This window comes from Pseudophryne corroboree, chromosome 8, assembly GCF_028390025.1.
Source record: "Pseudophryne corroboree isolate aPseCor3 chromosome 8, aPseCor3.hap2, whole genome shotgun sequence".
NCBI lineage: Eukaryota > Metazoa > Chordata > Amphibia > Anura > Myobatrachidae > Pseudophryne > Pseudophryne corroboree.
The window spans coordinates 379,624,997-379,652,361 of NC_086451.1; the positions used below are offsets into that span (position 1 = coordinate 379,624,997).

Below are 27,365 nucleotides of genomic sequence, written 5' to 3' on the forward strand. Positions count from 1 at the left end.
CGGGAGCGCGCGCGCCTACGGCGCGCGCATGCTTTTTCTTTTTATGGCTATATGGGGGGGCACACTTTTTTTTTTTTTTAGAGCAATAGGGGGGGGGGGGGCGCATTTTGAAATCTCGCACTGGGAGCCAAATTGTCTAGAAACGGCCCTGGTCTGAAATTGGTAATGACAATCCTGTACCGCAACTCTCAGGTATGCCTGATGAGGTGGATATATGGGAACATGAAGGTATGCATCCTTTATGTCCAGGCATACCATAAAATCCCCCCCTTCTAGGCTTGCGATGACCGCTCTGAGCGATTCCATCTTGAACTTGAACCTTTTGAAGTATAGGTTCAAGGATTTTAAATTTAAAATGGGTCTGACCGAACCGTCCGGTTTTGGGACTACAAATAGGGTTGAGTAATACCCCCTCCCTTGTTGAAGCAGGGGAACTTTGACCACCACCTGTTGAAGACGCAATTTGTGAATTGCATTTAAAACTATCTCCCTTTCTGGGGGAGAAGCTGGTAGGGCCGATTTGAAAAACCGGCGAGGAGGCACCTCTTCGAATTCCAGCTTGTAACCCTGGGAAACAATTTCTATTGCCCAGGGATCCACCTGTGAGTGAACCCAGATGTGGCTCAAAAGTCGAAGACGTGCCCCCACTGGGGCGGACTCCCTCAGCGGAGCCCCAGCGTCATGCAGTGGATTTTGTAGAGGCCGGGGAGGACTTCTGCTCCTGCGAACTAGCTGTGGATGGCAGCTTTTTTCCTCTGCCCTTACCTCTGGCAAGAAAGGACGATCCTCGTACTCTTTTGTTTTTATTTGACCGAAAGGACTGCATTTGATAATGTGGCGCTTTCTTAGGCTGTGAGGGAATATAAGGCAAAAAATTTGATTTACCTGCCGTAGCTGTGGAGACCAGGTCCGAGAGACCTTCCCCAAACAATTCCTCACCCTTGTAAGTTAAAACCTCCATATGCCTCTTTGAGTCGGCATCACCTGTCCATTGCCGGGTCCATAGGACTCGTCTAGCAGAAATCGACATAGCGTTGACTCTAGAACCCAGTAGGCCAATGTCTCTTTGAGCATCCCTCATATATAAGACAGCATCTTTAATATGACCCAGGGTCAATAAAATGGTATCCTTATCCAGGGCATCCAATTCCGCCGATAAGGTATCTGTCCACGCTGCTACAGCGCTACAAACCCAAGCCGACGCTATCGCCGGTCTGAGTAAGGTACCAGAGTGTGTGTAAATGGACTTTAAGGTAGCCTCCTGCTTGCGATCAGCAGGATCCCTGAGGGTAGCCGTATCTTGGGATGGCAGTGCTACCTACCAAGGGCGAGGAATTGTTTGGGGAAGGTCTCTCGGACCTGGTCTCCACAGCTACAGCTGGTAAATCCAATTTTTTGCCTTATATTCCCTTACAGCCTAAGAATGCGCCACATTATCAAATGCAGTCCTTTCGGTCAAATAAAAACAAAAGAGTACAAGGATCGTCCTTTCTTGCCAGAGGTAAGGGCAGAGGAAAAAAGCTGCCATCCACAGCTAGTTCCCAGGAGCAGAAGTCCTCCCCGGCCTCTACAAAATCCACCGCATGACGCTGGGGCTCCGCTGAGGGAGTCCGCCCCAGTGGGGGCACGTCTTCGACTTTTCAGCCACATCTGGGTTCACTCACAGGTGGATCCCTGGGCAATAGAAATTGTTTCCCAGGGTTACAAGCTGGAATTCGAAGAGGTGCCTCCTCGCCGGTTTTTCAAATCGGCCCTACCAGCTTCTCCCCCAGAAAGGGAGATAGTTTTAAATGCAATTCACAAATTGCGTCTTCAACAGGTGGTGGTCAAAGTTCCCCTGCTTCAACAAGGGAGGGGGTATTACTCAACCCTATTTGTAGTCCCAAAACCGGACGGTTCGGTCAGACCCATTTTAAATTTAAAATCCTTGAACCTATACTTGAAAAGGTTCAAGTTCAAGATGGAATCGCTAAGAGCGGTCATCTCCATCCTGAAACGGGGGATTTTATGGTATCTGTGGACATAAAGGATGCATACCTTCATGTTCCCATTTATCCACCTCATCAGGCGTACCTGAGATTTGTGGTACAGGATTGTCATTACCAATTTCAGACGTTGCCGTATGGGCTTTCCACGGCCCCGAGGATTTTCACCAAGGTAATGGCGGAAATGATGGTGCTCCTGCGCAAGCAAGGTGTCACAATTATCCCGTACTTGGACGATCTCCTCATAAAAGCGAGATCAAGATAGCAGTTGCTGAACAGCGTCTCACTTTCACTGAAGGTGTTACAGCAACACGGCTGGATTCTCAATATCTCGAAGTCGCAGTTGGTTTCTACGACTCGTCTGACCTTCTTGGGCATGATTCTGGATACAGACCAGAAAAAGGTTTATCTTCCGATAGAAAAAGCTCAGGAACTCATGACTCTGGTCAGGAACCTATTGAAGCCAAAACAGGTGTCAGTGCATCACTGCACTCGAGTCCTGGGAAAGATGGTGGCATCATACGAAGCCATTCCCTTCGGCAGGTTCCATGCGAGTACTTTCCAATGGGACCTACTGGACAAGTGGTCCGGGTCACATCTACAAAATCATCAGTTGATCACCCTGTCCCCCAGAGCCAGGGTATCTCTGCTGTGGTGGCTGCAGAGTGCTCATCTTCTAGAGTTCGGCATTCAAGACTGGATCCTGGTGACCACGGACGCGAGCCTCCGAGGTTGGGGAGCAGTCACACAGGGAAGAAACTTCCAAGGTCTTTGGTCAAGTCAAGAGACTTGTCTTCACATCAACATCCTGGAACGGAGGGCCATATACAACGCCCTACGTCAAGCGGAGACCTTACTTCGCGACCAACCAGTTCTGATCCAGTCAGACAACATCACCGCAGTGGCTCATGTAAACCGCCAAGGCGGCACAAGGAGCAGAGTGCCAATGGCGGAAGCCGCCAGGATTCTTCGCTGGGTGGAAAATCATGTGACTTCGGGATATTGAGAATCCAGCCGCGTTGTTGTAACACCTTCAGTGAAAGTGACACGCTGTTCAACAACTTACCGCGACTGCGTTTGACGGCATGGCGGTTGAACGCAGGATCTTAGCGAAAAAAGGCATTCCGGATTAGGTCATTCCTACGCTGTTAAAGGCTAGGAAGGACGTGACAGCTAAACATTATCACCGTATATGGCGAAAATATGTTTCTTGGTGTGAGGCCAGGAATGCTCCTACAGAAGAATTCCATCTGGGCCGTTTCCTTCACTTCCTACAGACTGGAGTGAATTTGGGCCTAAAATTAGGCTCCATTAAGGTTCAGATTTCGGCCTTATCCATTTTCTTTAAAAAAGAATTGGCTTTTCTCCCAGAAGTACAGACTTTTGTGAAGGGAGTGCTGCATATTCAGCCTCCTTTTATACCTCCGGTGGCGCCTTGGGACCTTAACGTGGTGTTGAGTTTCCTTAAGTCGCACTGGTTTGAACCACTTCAAACGGTGGAGTTAAAATATCTCACTTGGAGGGTGGTCATGTTATTAGCCTTAGCTTCGGCTAGGCGAGTGTCAGAATTGGCGGCTTTGTCTCATAAAAGCCCCTATCTGGTTTTCCATATGGACAGAGCGGAATTGCGGACCCGTCCTCAATTCTTGCCTAAGGTGGTGTCATCTTTTCATATGAACCAACCTATTGTGGTGCCTGTGGCTACGCGAGACTTGGAGGATTCCGCGTCCCTTGATGTAGTCAGGGCTTTGAAAATTTACGTGGCCAGAATGGCTCGAGTCAGAAAAACAGAAGCACTGTTTGTCCTATATGCAGCCAACAAGGTTGGCGCCCCTGCTTCAAAGCAGACTATTGCTCGCTGGATCTGTAACACGATTCAGCAGGCGCATTCTACGGCTGGATTGCCGTTACCAAAATCGGTTAAGGCCCATTCCACTAAGAAGGTGGGCTCGTCTTGGGCGGCTGCCCGAGGGGTCTCGGCACTACAACTATGCCGAGCTGCTACTTGGTCGGGTTCAAACACCTTTGCAAAGTTCTATAAGTTTGATACCCTGGCTGAGGAGGACCTCCTGTTTGCTCAGTCGGTGCTGCATCCGCACTCTCCCGCCCGTTTGGGAGCTTTGGTATAATCCCCATGGTCCTTACGGAGTCCCCAGCATCCTCTAGGACGTAAGAGAAAATAAGATTTTAAACCTACCGGTAAATCTTTTTCTCGTAGTCCGTAGAGGATGCTGGGCGCCCGTCCAAGTGCGGACTATTACTGCAAGACTTGTATATAGTTTTGCTTACATAAGGGTTATGTTATAGTTTTCATCGGTCTTGGACTGATGCTATGTTGTTTTCATACTGTTAACTGGTTAGTATATCACAAGTTATACGGTGTGATTGGTGTGGCTGGTATGAATCTTGCCCTTGGATTAACAAAAATCCTTTCCTGTCCGTCTCCTCTGGGCACAGTTTCTCTAACTGAGGTCTGGAGGAGGGGCATAGAGGGAGGAGCCAGTGCACACCCATACCTAAAGTCTTTCTTAAAGTGCCCATGTCTCCTGCGGAGCCCGTCTGTCCCCATGGTCTTTACGGAGTCCACAGCATCCTCTACGGACTACGAGAAAAAGATTTACCAGTAGGTTTAAAATCGTATTATTCCACAGTGAAAGATGTATAATTCTCAGTGTTGAATACAAATGCAAGTGGATCACAACAGTCTCCACCTTCTCCTTAAAGTTGGTTCGGAGATAACGCCACAACATAGACAAACCAACGCGTTTCGTCTTATACAAAAGACTTCTTCAGGGGTACATCTCGAGTAACTGGAACATATAGTATAATACGAGAAAACTCGTTCATACGTGCAAGATGGAAATTCCAATATATCACTAAGGCTTTCTGATCATTACACAGGTGCTGAGCTTCTACTACAGATCCATGGGAGGTCTCCTATCTACGTGACCTTTCAGTACCTGAGTTTCCGAATTTCTTTTATTCAAGTTGTCTTACCACGAGGCCACACTGGTTGCTTATCAGAAAGCCTTGGTGATATATTGGAATTTCCATCTTGCACGTACAGATGTAGCCACCTTTATCTTGAGTGGCTGAGGCGTTTGTCCAGATCGAGCATACGCAGCGTACTGGGGTGTAGGGAGGCGTGCCTAGTCACAGAGAGGCTATCTAATCGCATGGAGACAGACGTTTGGCGTTACCTTTATGTGTAATACCTACGATCATCCACCAGATGTCGCTTTTTACAATCAGCACTGCGCATGCGTGTGGGCTCCCGTAAAATACAATACTGAAATACTGTATACTGTATAGTAAGGACTACTTTACTAGTGCGTCTCGTTACGCTGAATCCCGCAGACAAAGCAACATAAACCCAGTAGTGTACACTGACGCAAATGGACGTGTTAGAAGTTCATTATTGCCTTATAATATTAGGAATATTGTACAGTATGTTAGCATCCTAATCCCGTAGCCACTATGGCTTAATCAAAACTAATGGATTTATTCATCTGTCTGCGGCGAAGTGGTGAAGTGTTCCACTTCCTATACTCAGAGTCCCGTGTTCGATTCCTAAAGTACTGTATAGTACGAACGCATGTTAGTTTTTTCCAGACACTTTATACATTTTTTTATTCACATAAACCAGGGCAAAGCTGCAGGAGCGGATGTACTGTTAAGGTTCTATGCACCATACGGTACACATACAATTCTGTAGCAGGGCAGACTCAATCGAAATGGCTACCGCCTGTGACTCCTTGCCCCATGGAGGCCCTCAGCTATGGAGCGAGTGACGACATAGATTTTGTAGACAGCGGGGCAGTGCTGAAGGTGCGTCACAATCCCCTCGCTAACACACAAGGGCGTCAAAGGCTACGGAGCAATGCTGAAGGAGCGTCACAAACCCCTCGCTAAAATACATAGGGGCGATAGGGATAAGCAATGTCTATGCACATTACGGTACACCGGACTCGATCGCATAGCACACTGTCAAAATGGCCGTCGCCCCTGAACCCCCACCACGTGGCAGGCAGCGCTCGGAGATCGAGTGAGAGATAGCAGAAGTCTTGAAGGCTACGGGGCAATGCTGAAGGAGCGTCACAATCCCCTCGCTAAAATAACAGTACACAGAGGCAATGAGGTCCCGTAGAATGATCAAATAATAAATGCTGTTTAATGTACAGTATACAGACCCAAAACAAGGAGCTTAAGCAACAGTGTGGAATGTGGTACAGTACAGTAAGTCAGCGGCCAAGTCCCCTAGCCATTAAGGCTTAATATCACTGCTTACAGTATATTTAGACATGAGCTTGTGTACAGTATCTGTCATGAGGTGTTTTTTTCACTGACACTATTATTTTTTTCTATTGTAATATACAGAGGCGGCAAACTAGCCAAACGGGAATAATCAGCTTCTGCTGAATAAAATGAGATGCTACAGTACATGCCTATATTCTGTGTGTGACTGCGGCTCTATGAAATGAAATCTGAAAATTTAAATATGAAATGCATTACTAATGTGCGGCATTATGTGTATAAGGTGTGCTACAATATTTTCTGGCGTTACATAAGGAAAGGGCACTACTGCATGGTCTAATGCAGTGGTTCTCAAACTCGGTCCTCAGGACCCCACACAGTGCATGTTTTGCAGGTAAACCAGCAAGTGCACAGGTGTATTAATTACTCACTGACACATTTTAAAAGGTCCATACAGTAGGTGGAGCTAATTATTTCACTTGTGATTCTGTGAGACCTGCAAAACATGCACTGTGTGGGGTCCTGAGGACTGAGTTTGAGAACCTGTGGTCTAATGTAAATAAAGATCAATCTGGTGGGGTGTAATGTGAATAAGGGGCAATACTGTTAGGAGTAATGTGGTACTATCATATGATGTAACGAGAATAAGAGACACTACTGCATGATATAATGTGAATAAAGTTGCAGTACTGTGTTGTGTCATTTCATCTTGGGGTATTATTGTGTTACCATGCCCCTTCCCAGCAAGAACATGCACTGTTTTGGGCTGGCACTAAATGTGCACATTGTTCTTATTTAAATTATAGGGGGTAGGAGCGCCAAAATCGGTGATGGTGCTGGGAAAGGGGTGCAGGGTTAGAGGCAGAACTAGCATCTGTGCAAGAGGGCATCAGCCAAAATCTAGCCTAGGGCATCATGTTGGTCAGGTATGGCTCTGATAATACTGTATACTGTACTCTTACTGTACTTTGCATTCAATAGAGATGCTGTTTGCACACAGGTTTTCCATGAATCATTGGCAATGCTGCAGGAGTGTCTCATTAGGCAATCTAAAATATACCATGACTATGGGTGGGGATACAGTAGGTAAGTTCTGTCACCATAAGCTGTCTGCTGTGTATAGCAGATTTCCAGCGTGGGAGGTGGGAGCCTTTATCGCTAGCCCACGACGCCTCATGAGAGATTCCCAATTTCATGTGTAAAAGTACAGCAAACAGCACCCGGCCCCCTCCCCATTGGTGTTGGTTTATGCCTTAGGGGACTCGGACGCTCGCATTTGTAAAGCACGGTATTTTCCACCGCCTCCTGCTAGCCCATCGCCCTTCCCGCCTGGGAGCCTGCACAGATCATGCAGTGGACTGGGAGGGAATTCAGGTCCTGTGGAATACACAAACGCCGAAGATCTACAGTACTGTTTTGCTCACTCAGAATACACTATTTTCTACTCATTACCGCTGTGTAGTGGCATTTAGCGTAAAGAATCGCTCCTGCAGATCTATGATTTATGTGAAACTTGTGTGCATCCTTCCATTGGATGTATTAGAGAGAAAAAAAAAATATTAAAGTGAATGTCACGGGAACACATAAAAAAAAAAAAAGGTTGGCACTTCCTTCCCATTGGTGTTGGTTTATGCCGTAGGGGACTCGGACACATGTAATTGCATTTCAAAGGCATGGTATTTTCCATCGTCTCCCCCTACCCCCATCGCCCTTCCCCCCTGAGAGCCTGCACAGATCATGAGGTAGACAGGGAGGGAATTCAGGTCCTGTGCAATACACAAACGCCAAAGATCTACAGTACTGTTTTGCTCAAGTCGTTGCATCAGAATACACTCATTTCTACTCATTGCCACTGTGTAGTTGCATTTTGCGTAAAGAATCGCTCCTGCAGATCTACTCTGATTTATGTGAAACTTGTGTGCACCCTTCCATTGACTGTCTTACAATGAAAATAAAGTAATACAGTATATTATTACAATAAAAAAAGAAAAAAAAGAAGGCACAGCAGGTCTCGAACCCTGGACCCCCAGCGTGGGAGGTGGGAGCCTTCATCGCCAGCCCACGACGCCTCATGAGAGATTCCCAATTTCATGTGTAAAAGTACAGCAAACAGCACCCGGCCCCCTCCCCATTGGTGTTGGTTTATGCCTTCGGGGACTCGGACGCTCGCATTTGTAAAGCACAGTATTTTCCACCGCCTCCCGCTAGCCCACCATTCCCATTATGCCTTAGGGAACTCAGACGCTCATGTACTGTACATGTATTTTAAAAGCACGGTGTTTATACATTGTACTGTACATTCTTCCTTTTACACAATTAGTTGCGTCTCCATACACATACAGTACTCTACAGTAGGTCACCATCTTTTTCCACCGCCTTCCGTTACGCCTACAGTATTAACATTACAGTCCTCACTGACCAATTGCCAGAGCTGTAGATCAATCCGCCGCTATACTGTACGATCGAAAGTACTGGATTAGTGGAGCATTGGCCACCCAGTGGTGGAGATGTGTAATGAATGCTGAGTATCTAGAACCGCCTCAACGCGCCTGCCTGTGATTAAACTCAGCTATTGCCTTAGCGTGACTAAACATCCGTCTAGGCGGAGAATCGGTCAAGATTAAGGTGGCTACATCTGTATGAACGAGTTTTCTATACTGTATGTATATATATATATATATATATATAAAAGAAAGAGACACCGGAGGGTGCTAAAACATTAGATGCAATTGTCCATACAGAGATCCATGAGTATTTAAATCAGAATCAGTCGTCCATATATAAATGTAGTTCAGTCAAGACTTGATTTTATTTCAGAGCTGTAGTTTTCCTCATTAAAACTTGAGCCACCAATAGTATCCGAATCTGGTGAGTTGAGTGACCTGGAATATAACCTCTCACCGGAGAAGACACCCCAAACAAGGCACAAATAGCCTCAGAACTTCTTCAGGGGTAAGATCACAGTCTGCGACTGGGAACAGATAACAAAATATTCACTTGGAAATCTAACTGAGAAAGTTTTCTTTGAAGGACCAATAAAAACTTTAAGCCCTTTCTGAGAATGTGTGCATCAATATCAGAAGCGCATGCTTGTCCAAAGGCTGCAGTGTGAATTCACATTCATATAAACACACATGACTTACAGAATTATATAGTTAGTGCCCTCAGTTGGTCTACATGAACGGGACCGTGCAGTGAATTGGCAGAGCTCCAGCTATGCTGTGTGACTACGGCCAATGGGTCAGACTCACATGATTCAGCCATCTGCAGCATGCAGAAGCAGAACACAGTTCACGTGTGTCCCATCCCACGTTATAGCAGCAGTGGTGGGTGTACCGTCACTTTCTGCAGCACAGGCTGACTGGTACCAGGTGGAAGCCCTCATGTCCCCTATTGCAGGGGTTAGCAGGGTTCCTGGGACAGAACCTCCTCTACAGCAGTAGTTGCGCTGCAGAGCTCAGTTGGAAGAGCAGCCAGGGCTGCCATCAGAAATTGTGGGGCCCGGGACTGACAAACAAACAGGGCCCCTCCCTCCCCCAAAAAAGATCTGTTGCACTACTCCACCCCTATACAATGTTATAGATTGTGACGTTACATATACAGGAATCGTTTACAGAGAGCTGATGCACAGATAAGGCTTCTTTTAAGAAGTCCTCCCTGCACATCAGCCTGCTGCTGATTGACAGATTGGTGCAGCTCTACAGGGATTGGTGGTAGGAGTAAGGGGTGGACCCTCCTTTCTCTAAGGGCCCGGGACACCAGTCCCCACAGTCCCCCCCTGATGGCTGCCCTGAGAGCAGCAGTCACACATGAATCCCGCTGTGAACCATATATGTACTGCAGTACACGTAGGTGCCCCTTTAGGGCTTAGAGCCCGGCGTCTCCATTGCCTCTGGGAGTTACGCACCTGTTTACAAACACGAGTATCCTTTTAGCAAAGGTCATCAGAGTTTCCTCTAGAGCAAGGATGGGGAACCTTCGGCCCTCCAGCTGTTGTTGAACTACACATCCCAGCATGCCCTGCAACAGTTTTATTTAGCATGACCAAATACAGTGTAGCAAGGCATGCTGATATGTGTAGTTCAACAACAGCTGGAGGGCCGAAGGTTCCCCATTTTTGCTCTAGAGGTCTGTCATTGTTGGAAGAGAGCTGGAACAGATATACAGTATACTACATTATTAGTCTAACAATCTAGCTAGGAACAGAGAGCGCTCATTGTCACCTTCTTTCCAGTTGAATCCTCTATAAAAGATTATTATAATTACCTTATTAACACATTGTCATGAAATGTATTGTATTAGATATCAAGAGTTGACAGTTTCAATTAAACTGTGGTCGATATACTGAAATAACTCACAGTATACAGGATAAAGTCATTAAAGTTCAGGATAACAGCAGAGGTATTAAGCCATCAAATGAGTGTTTTACTCTACTGAATACATGCTGAGAAATCTGTATCTGCAGTGTATTCTTTGTAGGACTTACAGTATGAATTTGGAGTTTGAAAGGCCTATTATATTGCTCAGAGTAATATGGCGGACAATGCACCCTCTGGAGTAATGTAACATTAATGCCTCAAATAGCGAGATACTGCGAGATGGACAGCAGTGTTACAAGGACAAGGATGTTTATCTTTTCAGTTTTATCTTGTTTAATACAAAAGGGGGAATGTAGTGTTCCGGATAAAGAGGTTCTATGCACCATAGTATGTAACATTCTTCTGTTACTCTGTCTGGTAAACTTACCTCTGCCCAAGCGGACGGTTCCAGAGTTAATAGTTTATCAGTCTAAGTCTGGGCTTCTCAGCTTTTATATGGCCAAAACAAAGAATTGGTTTTATGAGTCTTGATACAGTTTTTCATTAATCAATTAATTAAATTTTATTTACATATCACCAGTCAGTGCTGTTGACGGATAGAAACTTAATTTCAAAACTGTCCTGTCATAGGCTCCAGGGGAATCAGTAATCATAGGGCTGCTATAGGGTAAGTATCCACTGAATAGCAAGGGTCTCGGGCATTGGACAACCTGCTGTTGTGGCCACTGGTTACTTTTAATATTGTATTATGGTAGATATCTGTTCACCTTCGAGTAGCTGTCATTTACCATCCCCCTGGCACTCCCCACTCATTCCTTTGCTTCCTGGCTTTCTCACTTCCTCTCCTCAGACGTTTCCTCCATTATCTTAAGTGATTTCAAGATCCCTATCGATAACCCCACAAAAACCTCTGCCTCTAAACTCCTGAACTTCACATCATCGTTGTGATATTTCTGATTACTCCAACTTCCCATTTCCCCTCTCTGACCATCACCTGCTCTCTTTTAACTTACCCTTCTCTGTTTCTCAATCTCCTCCTCCTAGGCTACCATCACTAAGCATAACATTGAGGCCATCACTCCATTCCCTTATCCTCCCTGCTTGACTTTTTTTTCTCTATTATTCACTCTCTCTCCTGCCCTGAAGAAGCCACTTCCCTATACAATGCCTCCCTTACTTCTGCTCTTGACTCTGGTGACCACTATTCACCCTCACAGATCAGCACCTCAATCCTGGCATTCCAAATTCACCAGATATCTGCAAAAATGCTCACGTACCGCCGAAGAACAGTGGAGGAAATCACACTCTAAAGCGGACTTCCTACATTTTAAATGTATGCTCTAATCCTAACCTTATCTCCTCCCAATCTTCAAACCCCCATCGTCTCTTTGCCACTTACAATTCCCTTCTCTGCCCACCCCTACCTTGACTCCCCTCTTCACTCACTCCCCTTGACTTTGCCACCTACTTCACATCCAAAATTGACTCCATACATCCGGGCATCACATGATAAATCCAATTCAAGCTTCTAACACTCATTAAGCCCTCACCCATACCTCTCTTATTTACATATTTGACCTTATCTCCCCTTACACTCCCACCCACCCTCTTCCCTCCACAAATGAATGCCGCCTCTCCTGCCAACTGATTGCTTCCACCCATTCCTGCTTCCCAGATTTAGGCCGTGGTGCTCACTACCTCAGGAATTCTCTACCTCTACCTATTAGACTCTCCACCTCTCTAGAAAACTTCAAACAGTCTCTTAAGACCCACTTCTTCATCAAACCCAGCCCTCTCTCAACCTTCTGCTCCATGCTCACTTCTACCCGATCTGTGTCACCCCTGTCTGTTAACCCCTACCCTTCAGAATGTAAGCTCTCACGAGCAGGGCCCTCTTCCCTCATGTGCTTTTCCCTCTCTTACTTACACTATCTTCTACTTCATGCTCCCTACAACAGCAACTAACCCTCGGTTTCTGCCACCCTGGTGCTTATTTCAGTGTCATGTCCACTGATGCAGAAATGTGTATATACCATGTACTTGTCCTACACTTGTCTTGTACTGCATCTCATTATTTTCCTGTTTTGCTCATTCGTTTATGTAATTTGTTAGGCACTGCTGAACCCTTGTGGCACCATATAAATAATAATAATAATAATATCTACCTTATTAAAATATAACTGGATGAACACATACATTTCCAGAGAACCAATGAATATAGGGACTTAGGTAGTATTAATGTAAAGGCTTTGATAAACAATAATATACTGAATAAATTAACAACTTCTCAGTTGCTTCATTTTTTCAGTCTGCAGGAGATCTGTGCTCCTCAGTACGCTGACTTGGACACACTCCCACACACACACTCCCACACACACACTGCGAGAGCTCAGCTCTATTCTTGCTGAAGATATGGTGTTGATGTTGTCAGAGTTTCCTTGGGTGTGGTTTGTTATAGCTATTTTCAAAATATTGACATTCGTTAGGCCGATACTGATGAAATGTTGACAATGTCTTTTTAGTGTAATTGTATCCCTAACGGTAATGGTATTTGTAACGTTAACGACAAGCTAACCCTAACCTTAAGGCTAATGTAAATGTCAATATTATGACAACGATATGTTGACATTCTGTGACTGTCGACATTTTTCAGGTGTCGACATACAGTATGTCAACACTCTAACCATGTTTACATTATAAATGTCAACCTTCTGTAGTTGATAATCTGAATGCTGATGCTTTGATTGGTGACTTAGGGCATAACTCATGCTTATATGCACATGCCTACATAGCTAGGAAAGAAGATAGATGCCCCCCGGAGCCATTGCAAATGTGTACACATACGCAGCACAGACGCAACAACCAGGAACGTCAACCCCTAGGGTTGACCTATGGCTAAGACTGGCCGCTGCAGTGGCGTCACTGGCGCTATGTTTCTCTACATACATGATCACAGCTGAAGGCAGATACATGCCTCAAAAATGGCCAAGACACGCCTGCATTTGTGCCGACACTCCCTCGTTAACTCCATGAAATGGTCCCCTTCTGTCAGTCACTCTGTGTATAAAGTGTCAGTGCGAGCGCAAAAGCGTGTGCAGAGTGCGATGGCGGAACATGTGCAGTCTGCTGACAAATGCTCCGCTGCAAAAATATCTGCATTGCGTACAGAACAAATTAGGCGTTTAGTGACTGCATACTGCCTCCTCCAATATACAGCAGACACGGCGAGTGTGGAAACTGATCTGCTCTGGCGCAGGAGTCCGGTTACTCTGAACAAATATTCTCTGCAGTTTCCCATGCCTAGAAATACATTACGTACTACACATCCGAGGCGACTATCACGATGATATGTGATTGTGGGTCCAAATTGTCATTTTGGCACATTACATCCTTGGGCAGTGTTTTCAGATTGTAAATGACTTTCCTATTGGGTGCATGGCTCAAGCCTTCAGTGCCCTGGCTGTCCAACTACTGAACAACAGGTGTTTAGGGACCCGTTTCCACCTTGCTGCTAACTGGCAGCCTGTACCCCTCTCCTGGCACCTAAATTCTAGGTAGAATCATCAAAGTCTGCTTCCAACAATATCTGATGGTGTTGGATCAAAGTAATTCCGACAGATTGTATTCCATCTGGTGCCCCTGGCTCCCTAATACCCATGCTTGGCACCTTATTTCACTGTTTAGGCCAGTCACTTGAACATTTCTTACTACATTTATTGTATGCGTCTATTATCTCTATGTATTTGTATTCAGATTCTTGCTATTGCACTGCGTTATATACATTTCTTTAATGTATGCTTTCATTTGAAAATTCTAAATACAGTATATATGTTACATAAGTATAGAAAATGCTCAATTAAAGAAAATTGAAAGGCAATTAGATGAAAAGTGTAAGATAACATAATGAGGGGAGATGTACTAAGCCGCGGAGAGAGAGATAGTACCAGCCAATCAGCTCCTAACTACCATGCTATAGGCTTTATTTGAAAAATAACAGGAGCTGATTGGCTGGTAGTTTATCGTTCTCCAAGGTTTGATACACCTCCCCCATGTCACTTATTTGCACTCACCTGAACCCCTGATCTTACGGACTCTGCAATGCCTCTAGCATTCTGCACATGAAATCCTCTCTTCTGATTGGTATGGGTATTTGTCATACTCTTGGCAGTGGTTGTCAAGGCCCCTCCCATATGAGGCTTAAAAAAGCTTGCCCCAAGCAGAAAGGTATATCTCCTACTCAAACAATGGGAGGCATGATACACATGAGAGGATTTTAGTATCTAATCTCACTCCACTGATGGGACAATGGGAAAGACTGACTAGATCCCTAATAAAAAAAGTTATTATATAAAGAGATTAGAGTAAATGATGCACAAGAAAATGCAGCCTAACACTAACCAGTGGTGCCTAAACCTAACCCCCTGCAGCCTAACCCTAGCCCCCTAGGTTGCGCCTAAACCGCCGGCTATATTTACGTTTCGGATGCCGGCTGTAGGGATTCCGGCATTAGAAGTCTGATTGCCGTGATCCCGACAGCCTGCACTTGGACCACGTCCCATTATAAAGGCACTGTATAGGTGGCTGGTGAGACCTCGCCCCGAGAACTACACTGGCTAAGCAGACTGCCCAATCACTACTGTGCGTGATGTTCAGCCATCATGAACAGCTTTACCATATTATCCTGCCACGCCAAGACACAAAACACACGTGAGAAATAAGCAGCGAGCCACCTTACAAACACTAGTGTCCCACACACAACAGCTGAGGCACTAGCTCTTCTGAAGATCACAGTACGGCTGGGTGGCAAGAAACTATACAATATATAAATATTATTAAACATATACATGAATCATGGGTGGTTGTCATGTCTTGCAAAAGTATTCAACCTCATACCTCATTATTTGTCTGCAGATTTTTAACAGAGAAAAGTTGCTAGATGCTGCCTGTGCTTTGACAGGCGCACAGCACAGCTTGACCTAGAGAAAGGTTTCACGCTATTCATAAGACGTGGCAGTCATACCTTAAGTATCTATCCCCATCCTCTTGTAAATGGATACTGAATGTGTTCGAGTCTAAAAATTGGTTCCGTTATTGTAGCCTCTCCTAAGACCTCAGACTCTTCCGTAGGTCTTCACTTAGATGTTCCATAGTGCTCTGCCCTCCTTATTTAGCTATTCGTGCTTTCTCGCTCTCAGATTTATCTGCTGCTGGTCTACTTGCAAGTGGTCTATGGGGGTCATTCTGACCTGATTACATGCTGCCGTTCATCGCAGCGATCAGGTTAGAAGTGCGCATGCGCCGGCGCCACAGAGCGCCGGCGCATGGCTGACAGCCGACGGCTGTCGTTGCCTAGCGATCGCCTCTGCCTGATTGACAGGTAGAGGAGGTTGCTGGGTGGGAGGGGTCAGCATGGCGGCATTTGGTCGCCGTTTTGTGGGCGCGGTCCGGCCAACGCAGAGGTCCCGGACCGTGCAGGGGGCGGGCCGCAGTGGCTGCGTTACGTCACACATTCAGCCGCTGCGACCCGGGCAGCGACGAGTAGTTCCCGGCCAGCACGCAATAGCTGCACTTATCGGGAGCTACTCCTGAAGTGCAAAAGCATCGCCGCTGTGCAATGCTTGTTTACTTCTGCGGGGGGGGGGGGGCTGGCTGGCCTGACATGCGGGGCGGACTAGCCCCTGCATGTCAGTGTGCCCGATCGTAGCCCTGCAAAATTTTGCAGGGCTACGATCAGGTCTGAATTTGGCCCTATGTTCACCCTTCCCCCCTCTTTCCCCTCCCCTTCTACCCTAGCCTTACCTCACATTTATTTCTCCCCTTGTACCTTGTACTCCCCCTTATTATAACATTGTGATAAATAATTAATTTATTTATTTAGTTAATTATATGGCAGTTACTGATTTCTTATTTCTGTTTTCATAGTGGAATGTATTCTTCTGATGTAAAGGTTTACCACGCCTTGGAGTTTCCACCTTGTTTTCTACACTTATGAAAAGCTTGTACAGGTTTAATTGCTCATTTTGTTATATTACATGGATTGTTCTTTTCTTTTTTGCACAATAAAAAATTGTCTTTCAAGAAAAAAAATCCCTTGTTTTTACAGTGTATGCCTGTTTTGGCATTCTTATTTTGCAGCTGCTATACAGTATGTAGTGTGAAGGGCGTAGCTACAATAGGTGCAGGGGGTGCAGCTGCTACATGGCCCAGGCCTCCTCCGGAGCCAGGCCATTCCTCTGCCCCCAATTGGGCATCCAGCAGATGGACATTCACATCGGGTTAGAGCTCTGAGTAGTCTGCAAGGGTAAAGTGAGAAGGGGGGGGAATAGAAGTTCATGGGGGGACTGTAGATGTGCTATGGGTCCCCAAAAGGTATAGCTACGCCCCTGGTAATGTGTCTTAATTAGTCTCCAAGAAAGGGGAAGCTGGCATTTTGCTGGTTGTAAGTCACAGCCACGAGCCTCCTTCTCTGGCCTTTACCATAAGATGAGTACACAGCCGTTCCTTGTCACTCACCTGTACAGACCAGACGGTTGGGGCTGGGAGACCGGCATTTGAGATCCAAGAGGTCAGCATACCAACCCTGGGATCTTGGCAGCAGAATGCTGGCCGGGGGGGGGGGGGAGCCCAACCAAGCCCCTTGTGTGCTCATTGCGCTTGCCACGCAGCAGTCTCGGTGGCTCGCTGCGCTTGCCACAGGTTCTATTCCCACTCTATGGGTATCGTGGACACCCATGAATGGGAATAGAACCTTTGCGTCGGCATTCTGACTTCTGGTATTTTGAGCTCTCGGGAACCAGGCATCGGCATGGTGAACGCACTGAGTGCTAATGTGCATTTTGTGGCATTAAGGACCGTCTCACTAGGGCGTTGGTGACTTTTATTTCGATGTCATGTCGGTGTGCATTGTGGGTAATTGACCGGGATTTTGCCAGTTACGATTAACTTAACATCCAAAGTTTGTGCTCTGCTAAAGCAATAATGTGCAAAGCAAATGCATTCTGAATGCAGTGCGAGGATACATGGGCGATTTTCTATCATGGGATCGTTTGTTGTGTAACTGATTACAATGAGCTGTCCTAATCGATTTTCAATCAGTGTGTAGTGATCTTGTGCAATGTTGCAATGTAATGTTCTCTCATGAGCTGGAAGAGATTGATCTCGTCCAAAGAACTGAATGGGATAGGCATTTAATTGCTGGTCTAAATAGATTTTAATTCAAAGAGAGGATACAGTTATTTTTGGATGGGTGCACCCAATGACTAATCACACAAAAGGGGTTTATTTAATGAAGTGCAATTAGTCATAAGTGACAAATTTTGCAGTGGGATTAATTTTTTTTTTAAATGCAAATCCGAGTATTTTGCCTTGGAAAACAGGATTTTAATTACCTACCGGTAAATCCGTTTCTCGTAGTCCGTAGAGGATACTGGTGATCTATTTAGTACCATAGGGTATAGACAGGAGCCATGGGCACTTTAAGAATTTGATAGTGTGGGCTGGCTCCTCCCTCTATGCCCCTCCTACCAGACTCAGTCTAGGAAACTGTGCCCGAGGTGACGGACATACTTCGAGAGGGTAAAGATAGTGATGAGATTCCGAACCAGCACATACAAAACAGAGGAAAGCTATGCTAACCCAACTTTAAACAGGAACAGCAACAGCTGAACCCACAATACTTAACCAAGTAACAGTGCAGGAAGAACGAAGCACCGGGCGGGCGCCGAGTATCCTCTACGGACTACGAGAAAAGGATTTACCGGTAGGTAATTAAAATCCTATTTTCTCTTGTGTCCTAGAGGATACTGGGGTTCCATTTAGTACCATGGGGATTTACCAAAGCTCCCAAACCGGGTGGGAGAGTGCAGAGGGTCCTGCAGAACTGATTGACCAAACTGAAGGTCCTCAGAGGCCAAAGTATCGAACTTGTAGAACTTAGCAAACGTGTTCGAACCTGACCAAGTAGCTGCTCGGTAGAGCTGTAAAGCCGAGACACCCCGGGCAACCACCCAGAAAGAACCCACCGACCTAGTAGAGTAGGCCTGTACAGATTTTGGAACCGGCAAATCTGACATGGAATAAGCATGCTGGATAGTGAACCTGATCCAGCGTGCAATTGTCTGCTCTGAAGCAGGATCCCCAATTTTAATGGGATCATATAGAACAAACAGCGAGTCGGATTTCCTGTGACGAGCTGTTCTCTTTACATACACCTTCAAAGCCCTCACAACATCCAAAGACTTTGATGTAGCAGATGTGTCCGTAAAAGCCGGAACGACAATAGGTTGGTTGATGTGAAACGCGGGCACCACCTTAGAAAGAAATTGCTGACGAGTTCTGAGTTCAGCTATGTCTTCATTAAAAATTAAGTAGGAACTCTTGTGAGACAACGCCCCTAGCTCCGAAAACAAGTCTTGCTGAAGCCAAGGCCAACAGTGTGACGGTCTTCCACGTAAGGTACTTAACGTCAACCTCCTGTAACGGTTCACACCAGTCCGATTGAAGGAACTGCAGCACCAAATTGAGATCCCAAGGTGCCGTCGGAGGCACAAATGGAGGTTGAATGCGCAGAACACCTTTCAAAAATGTCTGGTCCTCAGGGAGAGAAGCCAATTGTTTTTGAAAGAAAATGGGCAAGGCCGAAATTTGGACTTTTATGGAGCCCAGACGTAGGCCAACATCCACACCTGCCTGCAGAAAAAAACAGGAAACGTCCCAGGTGAAATTCCACAGCAGAATATTTTCTGCTCTCACACCAAGAGACGTATTTCTTCCAAATACGGTGGTAATGTTTAGATGTTTTTTTCTGCCCAGAGGAGAATTCTTGACACCTCTGACATTGCTGCTCTGTTTTTCGTTTCCCCCTGTCGGTTTATGTACGTCACTGCCGCCACATTGTCCGACTGGAACTTAATGGCCCGATCGTGAAGAAGATAAGAGGCCTGCAGAAGGGCGTTGTATATGGCCCTGAGTTCCAGAATGTTGATTGGAAGGGTGACTTCCTGACTTGACCATCTTCCTTGAAACTGCGCTCCCTGGGTGACTGCTTCCCAACCTCTGAGGCTTGCATCCGTGGTTAACAGGATCCAGTCCTGAATTCCGAACTTCCGACCCAAGACGAGGTGAGAAATCTGTAGCCACCACAGAAGGGAGATCCTGGCTTTTGGCGACAGACTGATCCTCTGGTGCATGTGAAGACGCGATCCGGACCATTTGCCCAACAGATCCAGCTGGAAGGGTCTTGCGTGAAACCTTCCGTATTGAAGCGCCTCGTAAGAGGCCACCATTTTCCCCAGAAGGCGAATGCATAGATGCACCGATATCCGGGTTGGCTTCAGGACATCCCGAACTATTGACAGGATTACCAATGCCTTTTCCAACAGAATGAACACTTTCTGCGACTCTGTGTCCAATATCATTCCCAGGAATGGGAGTCTCCGTGTTGGCTCTAGGTGAGATTTTGGAAGGTTCAGAATCCACCCGTGATCCTGGAGAAGTTTGGTTGAGAAGCCAATGCTGTCCAGCAACCTCTCCCTGGACGGCGCCTTTATCAGAAGATCGTCCAGGTACGGAATTATGTTCACTCCCTGCTTGCAAAGGAGAAACATCATCTCTGCCATCACTTTGGTGAATACCCTCGATGCCGTGGAGAGACCAAATGGCAGGGCCTGGAACTGGTAGTGACAGTCCTGCAGTGCAAACCGTAGATAAGCCTGATGAGGCGGTCAGATCGGAATGTGAAGACACGCATCCTTGATATCCAGAGACACAAGGAATTCCCCTTTCTCCAGACCTGAGATCACCGCTCTCAGAGACTCCATCTTGAAATTGAACACTCTTAAGAACGCATTCAAGGACATGAGGTTCAGAATTGGTTGTACCGAACCGCCCGGTTTCGGTACTACAAACAAGTTGGAATAGTACCCCTTGTGCAGATGAGTTGGAACTGGAACAATGACTTGAGTCTGTACCAGTTTTTGGATGGCCTGCTGTAAAGTTATACTAGCCTTTTGTGAAGCTGGTAAGCCTGATTTGAAGAATCTGTGAGGTGGGAGGTCTTGGAACTCCAGTCTGTAGCCCTGGGAAATAAGATCTATGACACAGGGATCCCGGCATGAACTTGACCAGAAGACTGAAGAATTTTAGTCGGGCTCCCACCTGCCTGTCTTCCAGGCATCGCGGTCCACCATCATGCTGAAGGCTTTGAGGAAGCAGAGCCTGAGCTCTGTTCCTGAGCACCTGCATTTGCTGGTTTGCGTGGTTTACCTCTTGCACCTCTGGAAGACGTAGAAGCACCTCTGGATTTTCCCTTAAACTTGGCTGTCCAAAAGGACTGTAAATTTGAAGCTGAGTAAGCTTTCCTGGCTGGGGGAGCTGCGTAAAGAAGATATGTAGACTTACCCGCCACAGCTTTGGAGATCCATTTGTCTAGTTTGTCTCCAAACAAGGCCTCTCCTGTGAATGGTAGGCCTTCCACGCCTTTCCTGGAGTCCGCATCAGCAGTCTACTGGCGTAACCACAAGCCCCTGCATGCTGACAGCCATAGCAGTGGTGCGTGCACTAAGCAAACCAATCTCTTTTATTGCTTCCATCATAAAGTTTGCAGAGTCCTGTATATGCTGCGGGAGTAAAACAACACCCCCCTAGACAAGGAATCTAACCCCTCAATTTTCACATTAAAATAAGATTCCTCACACTCCTCTGACACCTTATCAGGAATTTGCAGAACATCTCTGATAGCCTCTATTCCCTGTGACAGAGTAGCATCCCCCCCCACCCTCCAAATCCACCTCACCCTCCTCCATGTCCGACCCGTCAGCGTCAGAGTCAGACTGCAGGATATGGACCAGAGATCGTTTTTGCGGACAAATGGGAGAGGATTGAGATGCTGGTTTGGGGATTGAGTCTCTATTCATAAACTCATCCACAGTCTGTCTTAAGTATTGCGTCTCTTTCTCATTGCGGGATAGCTTTGTAGAAATATTTGAGATCATTCCCTTCATGGAATTTACCCACTCCGGTTCAGCCCTGCTATTCTGGGAAGGTGCACTGCCCTGAGTTCCCAGTATAAACACACTCTTTGCATGACATAATGTAAATGTGACAGCACACACACACACACACACACACACACACGAAAAGGTTAAGCACAATTAACCCACAAAAAGCCCTTCACGGAGACAGAGTTTTTTGGAGCCAGCCCCCACTGCGCCCTTATCACTAATACCAAGCTTAGCCGGGTCGCAGACTAAGTACCCTGATAGGGGACTTAGTACACTAATAAATGCTCCACCCCTGCTATGACCACCTGGTACCGCTGAGTTAATCTGGAGTCTCTCCGGAGGAGCTGCGCATCCCTGTCAGTCAGCGTCTGTGTCCACTGCAGAGGGAAAATGGCGCTGGTGAGCTGCTGGATCCGCTCATAGTGAAGGCCCACCCCTTCAATGGCGCGTGGTCTATCCACTTTTTATGTACTGGCTGAGGTAATCTGGTGCTTAAAATGGAGAGAAAACCGTTTTAAGGCTGTTTTTGCCAGTGTGGGTACTGTGTACAATATACTGAGATGCAGCTGTGTACTGTGTCTGGAGACGCATTCCGCTCCGGTTAGAAGCCATGCATCTCTGTACCCTAATGCCGCCATAATGGCCGGCGACCCGCTAGTCGGGACGCCGGCTTACTACTCACCACTCTACTTTCTTCTGGCTCTGTTAGGGGTGGCGGCGTGCTGCGGGAATGGACCAATTAACCCTACAAGAGGTTGGGTCCCCCCCCCCCCCCTCCCCCCCAAGTCCCACGAAGCAGGCAGCTGGTACCACCCAGACCTGCCTGAAAATAACAAAGATAAAATAAATGCAGAAAACTCTTCAGGAGCTTCCATAAGCGTGACCGGCTCCTCCGGGCCATTTTCTAAACTGAGTCTGGTAGGAAGGGCATAGAGGGGGGAGCCAGCCCACACTATCAAATTCTTAAAGTGCCCATGGCTCCTAGTGGACCTGTCTATACCCCATGGTACTAAATGGAACCCCACTTAGGACGTAAGAGAAATATATATTTTCAATCCCAAATCACATTTCATTTCATTTCATGGGAGTTGATTAATTAGCTGTCTAAATTTTGTATCTTCCACTATGTAATGTGTTTTAACCTTTGTTTTTAAATACATTCATTTATGTACAAATATGTGCATATTTTTTTGCCTTACACGTAATACACCTGTGAGTTCTCGGAGAACAGGCCTCTGTTAGTTGCAGATATTCAGGTATACTTCATATGATGTGCACAATATCCATCCGCAACTGTTCATTTAAATGTCTATTAATACAGAATAAAACCACCCCCACACAGAGTCTGATCATTATAATGACTGCATCCCATTTCGTCACTTTGATACCAAATATTATAGACCCTGTAACAAAATAAAAAACGTCACCATTTTTTGTTTTCAACCCATAGAACATGTCACTGTTATCTAATCACTTCTTTCATACACAGAACTGACCCTTTAACCTTCAGAAAACATCACCGTCACTAAAACATCTGACTGTGGTGGACAAGAATTGTACTCCGTTACCTGGGTAAGGCTCTTAGCTAAATTTACCTGTAAATAAGGATGTCATCTAAAGAGCTGTTGTACTGAATCTGGTACATCCTTATTCCTGGGATGTGACTCTGGGGAGGCCATTGGATGAGAGCCGAGGATGAGGTTAACTCTACAACCACAACCTTCCTATCCTGCAGAGATTTAGTTTCATTGGATGGTGTGCTAGACTTGGCTGGCGTCAGTATATCAGAAAGGCCTGACTCCGTTTCCTTGTCATAGCTGGTGCTGTTAGCAAGATTAGGGAATTGGTGTACTACAAGTTCCACATGTGCCGTAGTTTCCCCCGCTGCATTAGAAGCAATGCAGGTAAAATTGCCACGTTCCGTAAACCGAGTAGCAAAAATATCCAAAGTTCCATTCTCATATGATATAGTTCTAGTTGTATTAGAGACTAGCTTCCCATCTGGAGCGATCCATCGTACGTACGGGTCAGGATCACCCACCGCTTTGCACTTTAGGGAGACTCCTTTACCTTCCATTACCTCTTGTTTGGAAGTTCGGTGAGTTATCATGGGTGGTTCGCACACAAATTCCTCTTCCTTTATAGACCAGAAATATTTGCCCATCAGTTCTACAGGTGAGGCACAGGTTTCTAGATCATCCTCCCTGGTGAGCCTCCTAAGCCACACCAATTCACAGTTGCAGTGTAGAGGATTCCCACCAAAGCTAAGCACCAGAGATGTTAAGGGGGAACCTTTAGTTTTGGCATAAACAGGGATCCTAGAAAATAATGGGTCTGGTGGGATCTTTTTTAGTTTGTTGGAGGTCATATCCAATCTAGCCAATTTATGAAGGTTGGAGAAGATTCCCTCAGGAACATATTCAATGAGATTGTGATCCAGACCCACTGTATTAACACTTGAAAGCCTCCCAATAGTCTCCCATGGTATTTCAATCAGATTGTTGTAGGACAAATCTAAATCTTCCAACGTGTCAATGAAGTCGTCAAACGATCCCGGAGCTATGTAGTGTAGCTGGTTGTTGCTCAAGATCAAATGTCGGAGGTTAATTAAACCCTTAAAATGGTCTTCATTAACAAATGTTAACCGGTTGCTGTCCAAATGCAAGGCGTGGAGTCCTTTTAAGTCATAGAATGCATAAGGCATGACTTGACTGATGGTATTTCTGGACAGAGTTAGATGGATGAGGTCCGTCATGTTAGCAAAATCTTTCCTTCGAAGGGTGGTTATGAAATTGTCCATGAGCCTGAGCTCCGCTGTCCTCCTGTCAATAGTGGGGGGCACAAATAGAAGGCCGGTCTTGGTACAGAGGATGGTGAAGGACGGATTGACATTCTGACAGGAGCATCTCTTGGGGCACATCATCATGGCCTTAACAGATGTGCTTATAATCAACAGATAAATGGCCAGCCTTTCCATGGTCAGGTGTACAACCTGCAAACGAAGCACAGAAGTTTGTTAAAACACCAAGTTATCTTCTTATACAGAACTCATTTTATTCAATTGCTATACGAGTCAAAACTAAAGTACAGAATGCAAATATGCCACAGTAGAAGTCATGTTTTTGCAGTACATACCAATGTGCATTATATTCTACGGACATCTTTCAATTTATGTCTGACCATGTTCCTGATATCTGAGTCCTATGTACAATCCTGTGTTGCTAACACACTGGGGGGTCTATTTACTAAGTCTTGGATGAAGGTAAAGCTGACGGAGATAAAGTACCAACCAATCAGCTCCTGTCATTTTTCAAACCTAGCCTGTAAGAAGGCAGTTAGGAGCTGATTGGCTGGTACTTTATCTCCATACAAGGCTTAGTAAATAGACCCTTTAGTAACACAGTACTGCACCGAGGAGGATCAATATATCTTACCTCCCAACATGACCCTCTCCAGGAGGGACAAAACGCTCTGCTTCTGGACTTTTCTCTTAATTTGTGATTGCTATCACGTGTGTTGAACAGGTTAATGGATGAGAAAGGTGTTCCAGCACAGGTTATGCTAATCATACATTAGGAGAAAAGTGCAGGAGCAGAGCATTCTGTCCCTCCTGGAGAGGGTCATGTTGGGAGGTATGCTATATATGGTATGGAGGGGGGGAGGGGATGTAATAGGGTGTGAGAATCAGGAAGTGAGAGTTCTCATGATTTTTTTAAAGTGGCAATCATTTACATGGGAAAATCAACCTCTTTAAAAAAAAATCAGCCACTTTAAACAAAATAAATAAATCAGGGGATCTCTCACAAAATCTCTCACTTCCTGATTCTCCATTTCCCCAATGGAGCCTGATTGTACCTGAGGTCGAATGTAATGGCTTGCAAGACAGCCAGAACTCATAGACTCCGTCCGAACTCGTACGTTCTTTTTTAAAGCAGTAAATGTTTACAGGTTTTGCCTTGTAAATGTTTGCTGCTTTAAAAAAAATGTACGAGTTCGGTCAGAGTATGGGAGCACCGGCCGTCTCGCATTCCAATACATCCGGCCCCTGGTGTGGTTTCTCCAAATATCCCTGGTAAGCACAAAACAATGTTTCATTCAGAATACCTCTGTTATACCAATGATTCCTATACATCAGCTGTGGCTTATGAGGACCACAGTGACATATCATGGTACAGAATTTTGGATAAGGGATACTCAACCGGTATTAACAAATATGCACTTTATATCTATATTAAATTGGTCTATAGATTGGCTTACCATACTATCCTTTTAAACCAGGACAATAATGAATTACGCAGGTTCTGTGGCTGGCTGATTTCAAGCCTGCATTTTACCTAGTTTTAATCAGCTACTGAACCTGTGTAATCCATGAGCGTACCGGTTTAAAGGGATGGAATGGTAAGTGTATCTATAGAGCACTGCGGAGCACCTAACCATATTCATGGCCTTGGATATGTGTCTGAACCAGTGGCGTATCTACAATGGGTGCAGTGTGTGTGTGTGTGTGGTGCACACGGGCCCCCAGGGTTCAGGGGGGACCATACCGCACACCATGCACCCATTTTTTAAATACTTACCTCTCCGGAGTCCCCAGCCGGTGGTAGCATCTCTCCTTAAACCTCCCGTAAATGTTGCTGCGGCCATTTTTTTGAAGGTTTGCGCATGCGCAGTAAGAAAATATCTAGGAAAATGGCCAACGCGCCATTTCCCCGGAGATTTGCGCATGCGCAGTAGAGTCTGTGCACCCTCTAGTGCTCAGACTCTATTACGCTGATGGGTGCCGGTAGCAGAGAAGGGGGCCCCGACTGAGGAGGTTGGAAATGGGCCTCCTCCTCTGTTAAGACGCCCATGGTCTGAACCATATAATAAAACAGAGTGTGTTTTTCCAAGCATCGCCTTTAGGTTGTAAGCTGTAACGAGCAGGACCCCTCACCTATTTTGTAGTACATTTGTGTATTGTATTCGCGTTATATTTACATGATCTGACTATGGGCCTAATTCAGACCTGGTCGCTGCAGCGGCAGCGATCGCAGGCTGAAGCCCTGTGCCACGCATGCAAGCACAGCGCGTGCGCACACGTGAGATGCAAAGGCACTAGTGCGATCACAGGGAGTCTACTGCGTTTTCAGGGCGTGGTCCGGACACGCCTGCGTTTTTGGGGCAGGCCACGGCGGCTGCATGACGTCACCTGCAGCCGCCGCGGCTAAAAACATGGCAGGTAGCCATCTGCCTTTGCAGATAGGCTACGTAGGCAGGGACCTACTCAGCAGGTGCGAAAGCATCGCTGCTGTGCGATGCTTTCGCACGTATGCGGGGAGGGGGGGGGGCTCTGGCATGCGGGACGGACTAGCCCTGTGGTGGGCGTCCCCCTGCATGTCCGAGATGTTGATTGTAGATGTGAGTTTTTTTTCCGCACATCTACAATCAGCTCTGAATTAGGCCCCATATTACTACATATAAGGGATAAGAAAAGTGCTTGTGAAATGTTGTACTTCTAAACTGACCACTGGATGGCAGTGTTTCTCCACTACAAGCAGGCCAGCATCACTGGCTTATTATACGTTTGCCTATTGGGATTTGCCATGTCCTGCGGCTACTTGGTAAGTGCTGGTAGATGGCAAGTGGCACACTATCAAAGTACACTATCTGGCTCTGGACCATTGCTGGGGAGCTGGGCAAGATGAAATGTAAAGCATATAACAAATATTTAACACATCCTGGCTCCTGTTTAAAGTCGCACAGATGTGTATTGTGAGCTGATAAGAGGAGTATTTGCTTTCCCTGTGAAATTCTAATAGCATTCAGCA

At 46.1% G+C, this 27,365-nt stretch overlaps 1 protein-coding gene across 11 annotated transcripts in view; it reads right to left on the reverse strand.

Annotated features, from left to right (window-relative positions):
- Positions 1-27,365, reverse strand: part of LOC134949185 (leucine-rich repeat and fibronectin type III domain-containing protein 1-like protein) — a 934,368-nt gene that overhangs the window by 147,207 nt on the left and 759,796 nt on the right. For all 11 annotated transcript variants that reach the window (XR_010183120.1, XM_063937628.1, XM_063937629.1 and 8 more), the window contains one exon: positions 23,154-24,550. Coding sequence is in view for 10 of the 11 variants with exons in the window: in XM_063937624.1 (XP_063793694.1) it covers positions 23,154-24,550 (1,397 nt within the window). In the remaining variant the exon portion in view is untranslated. The remainder of the gene's footprint in view (positions 1-23,153; positions 24,551-27,365) is intronic.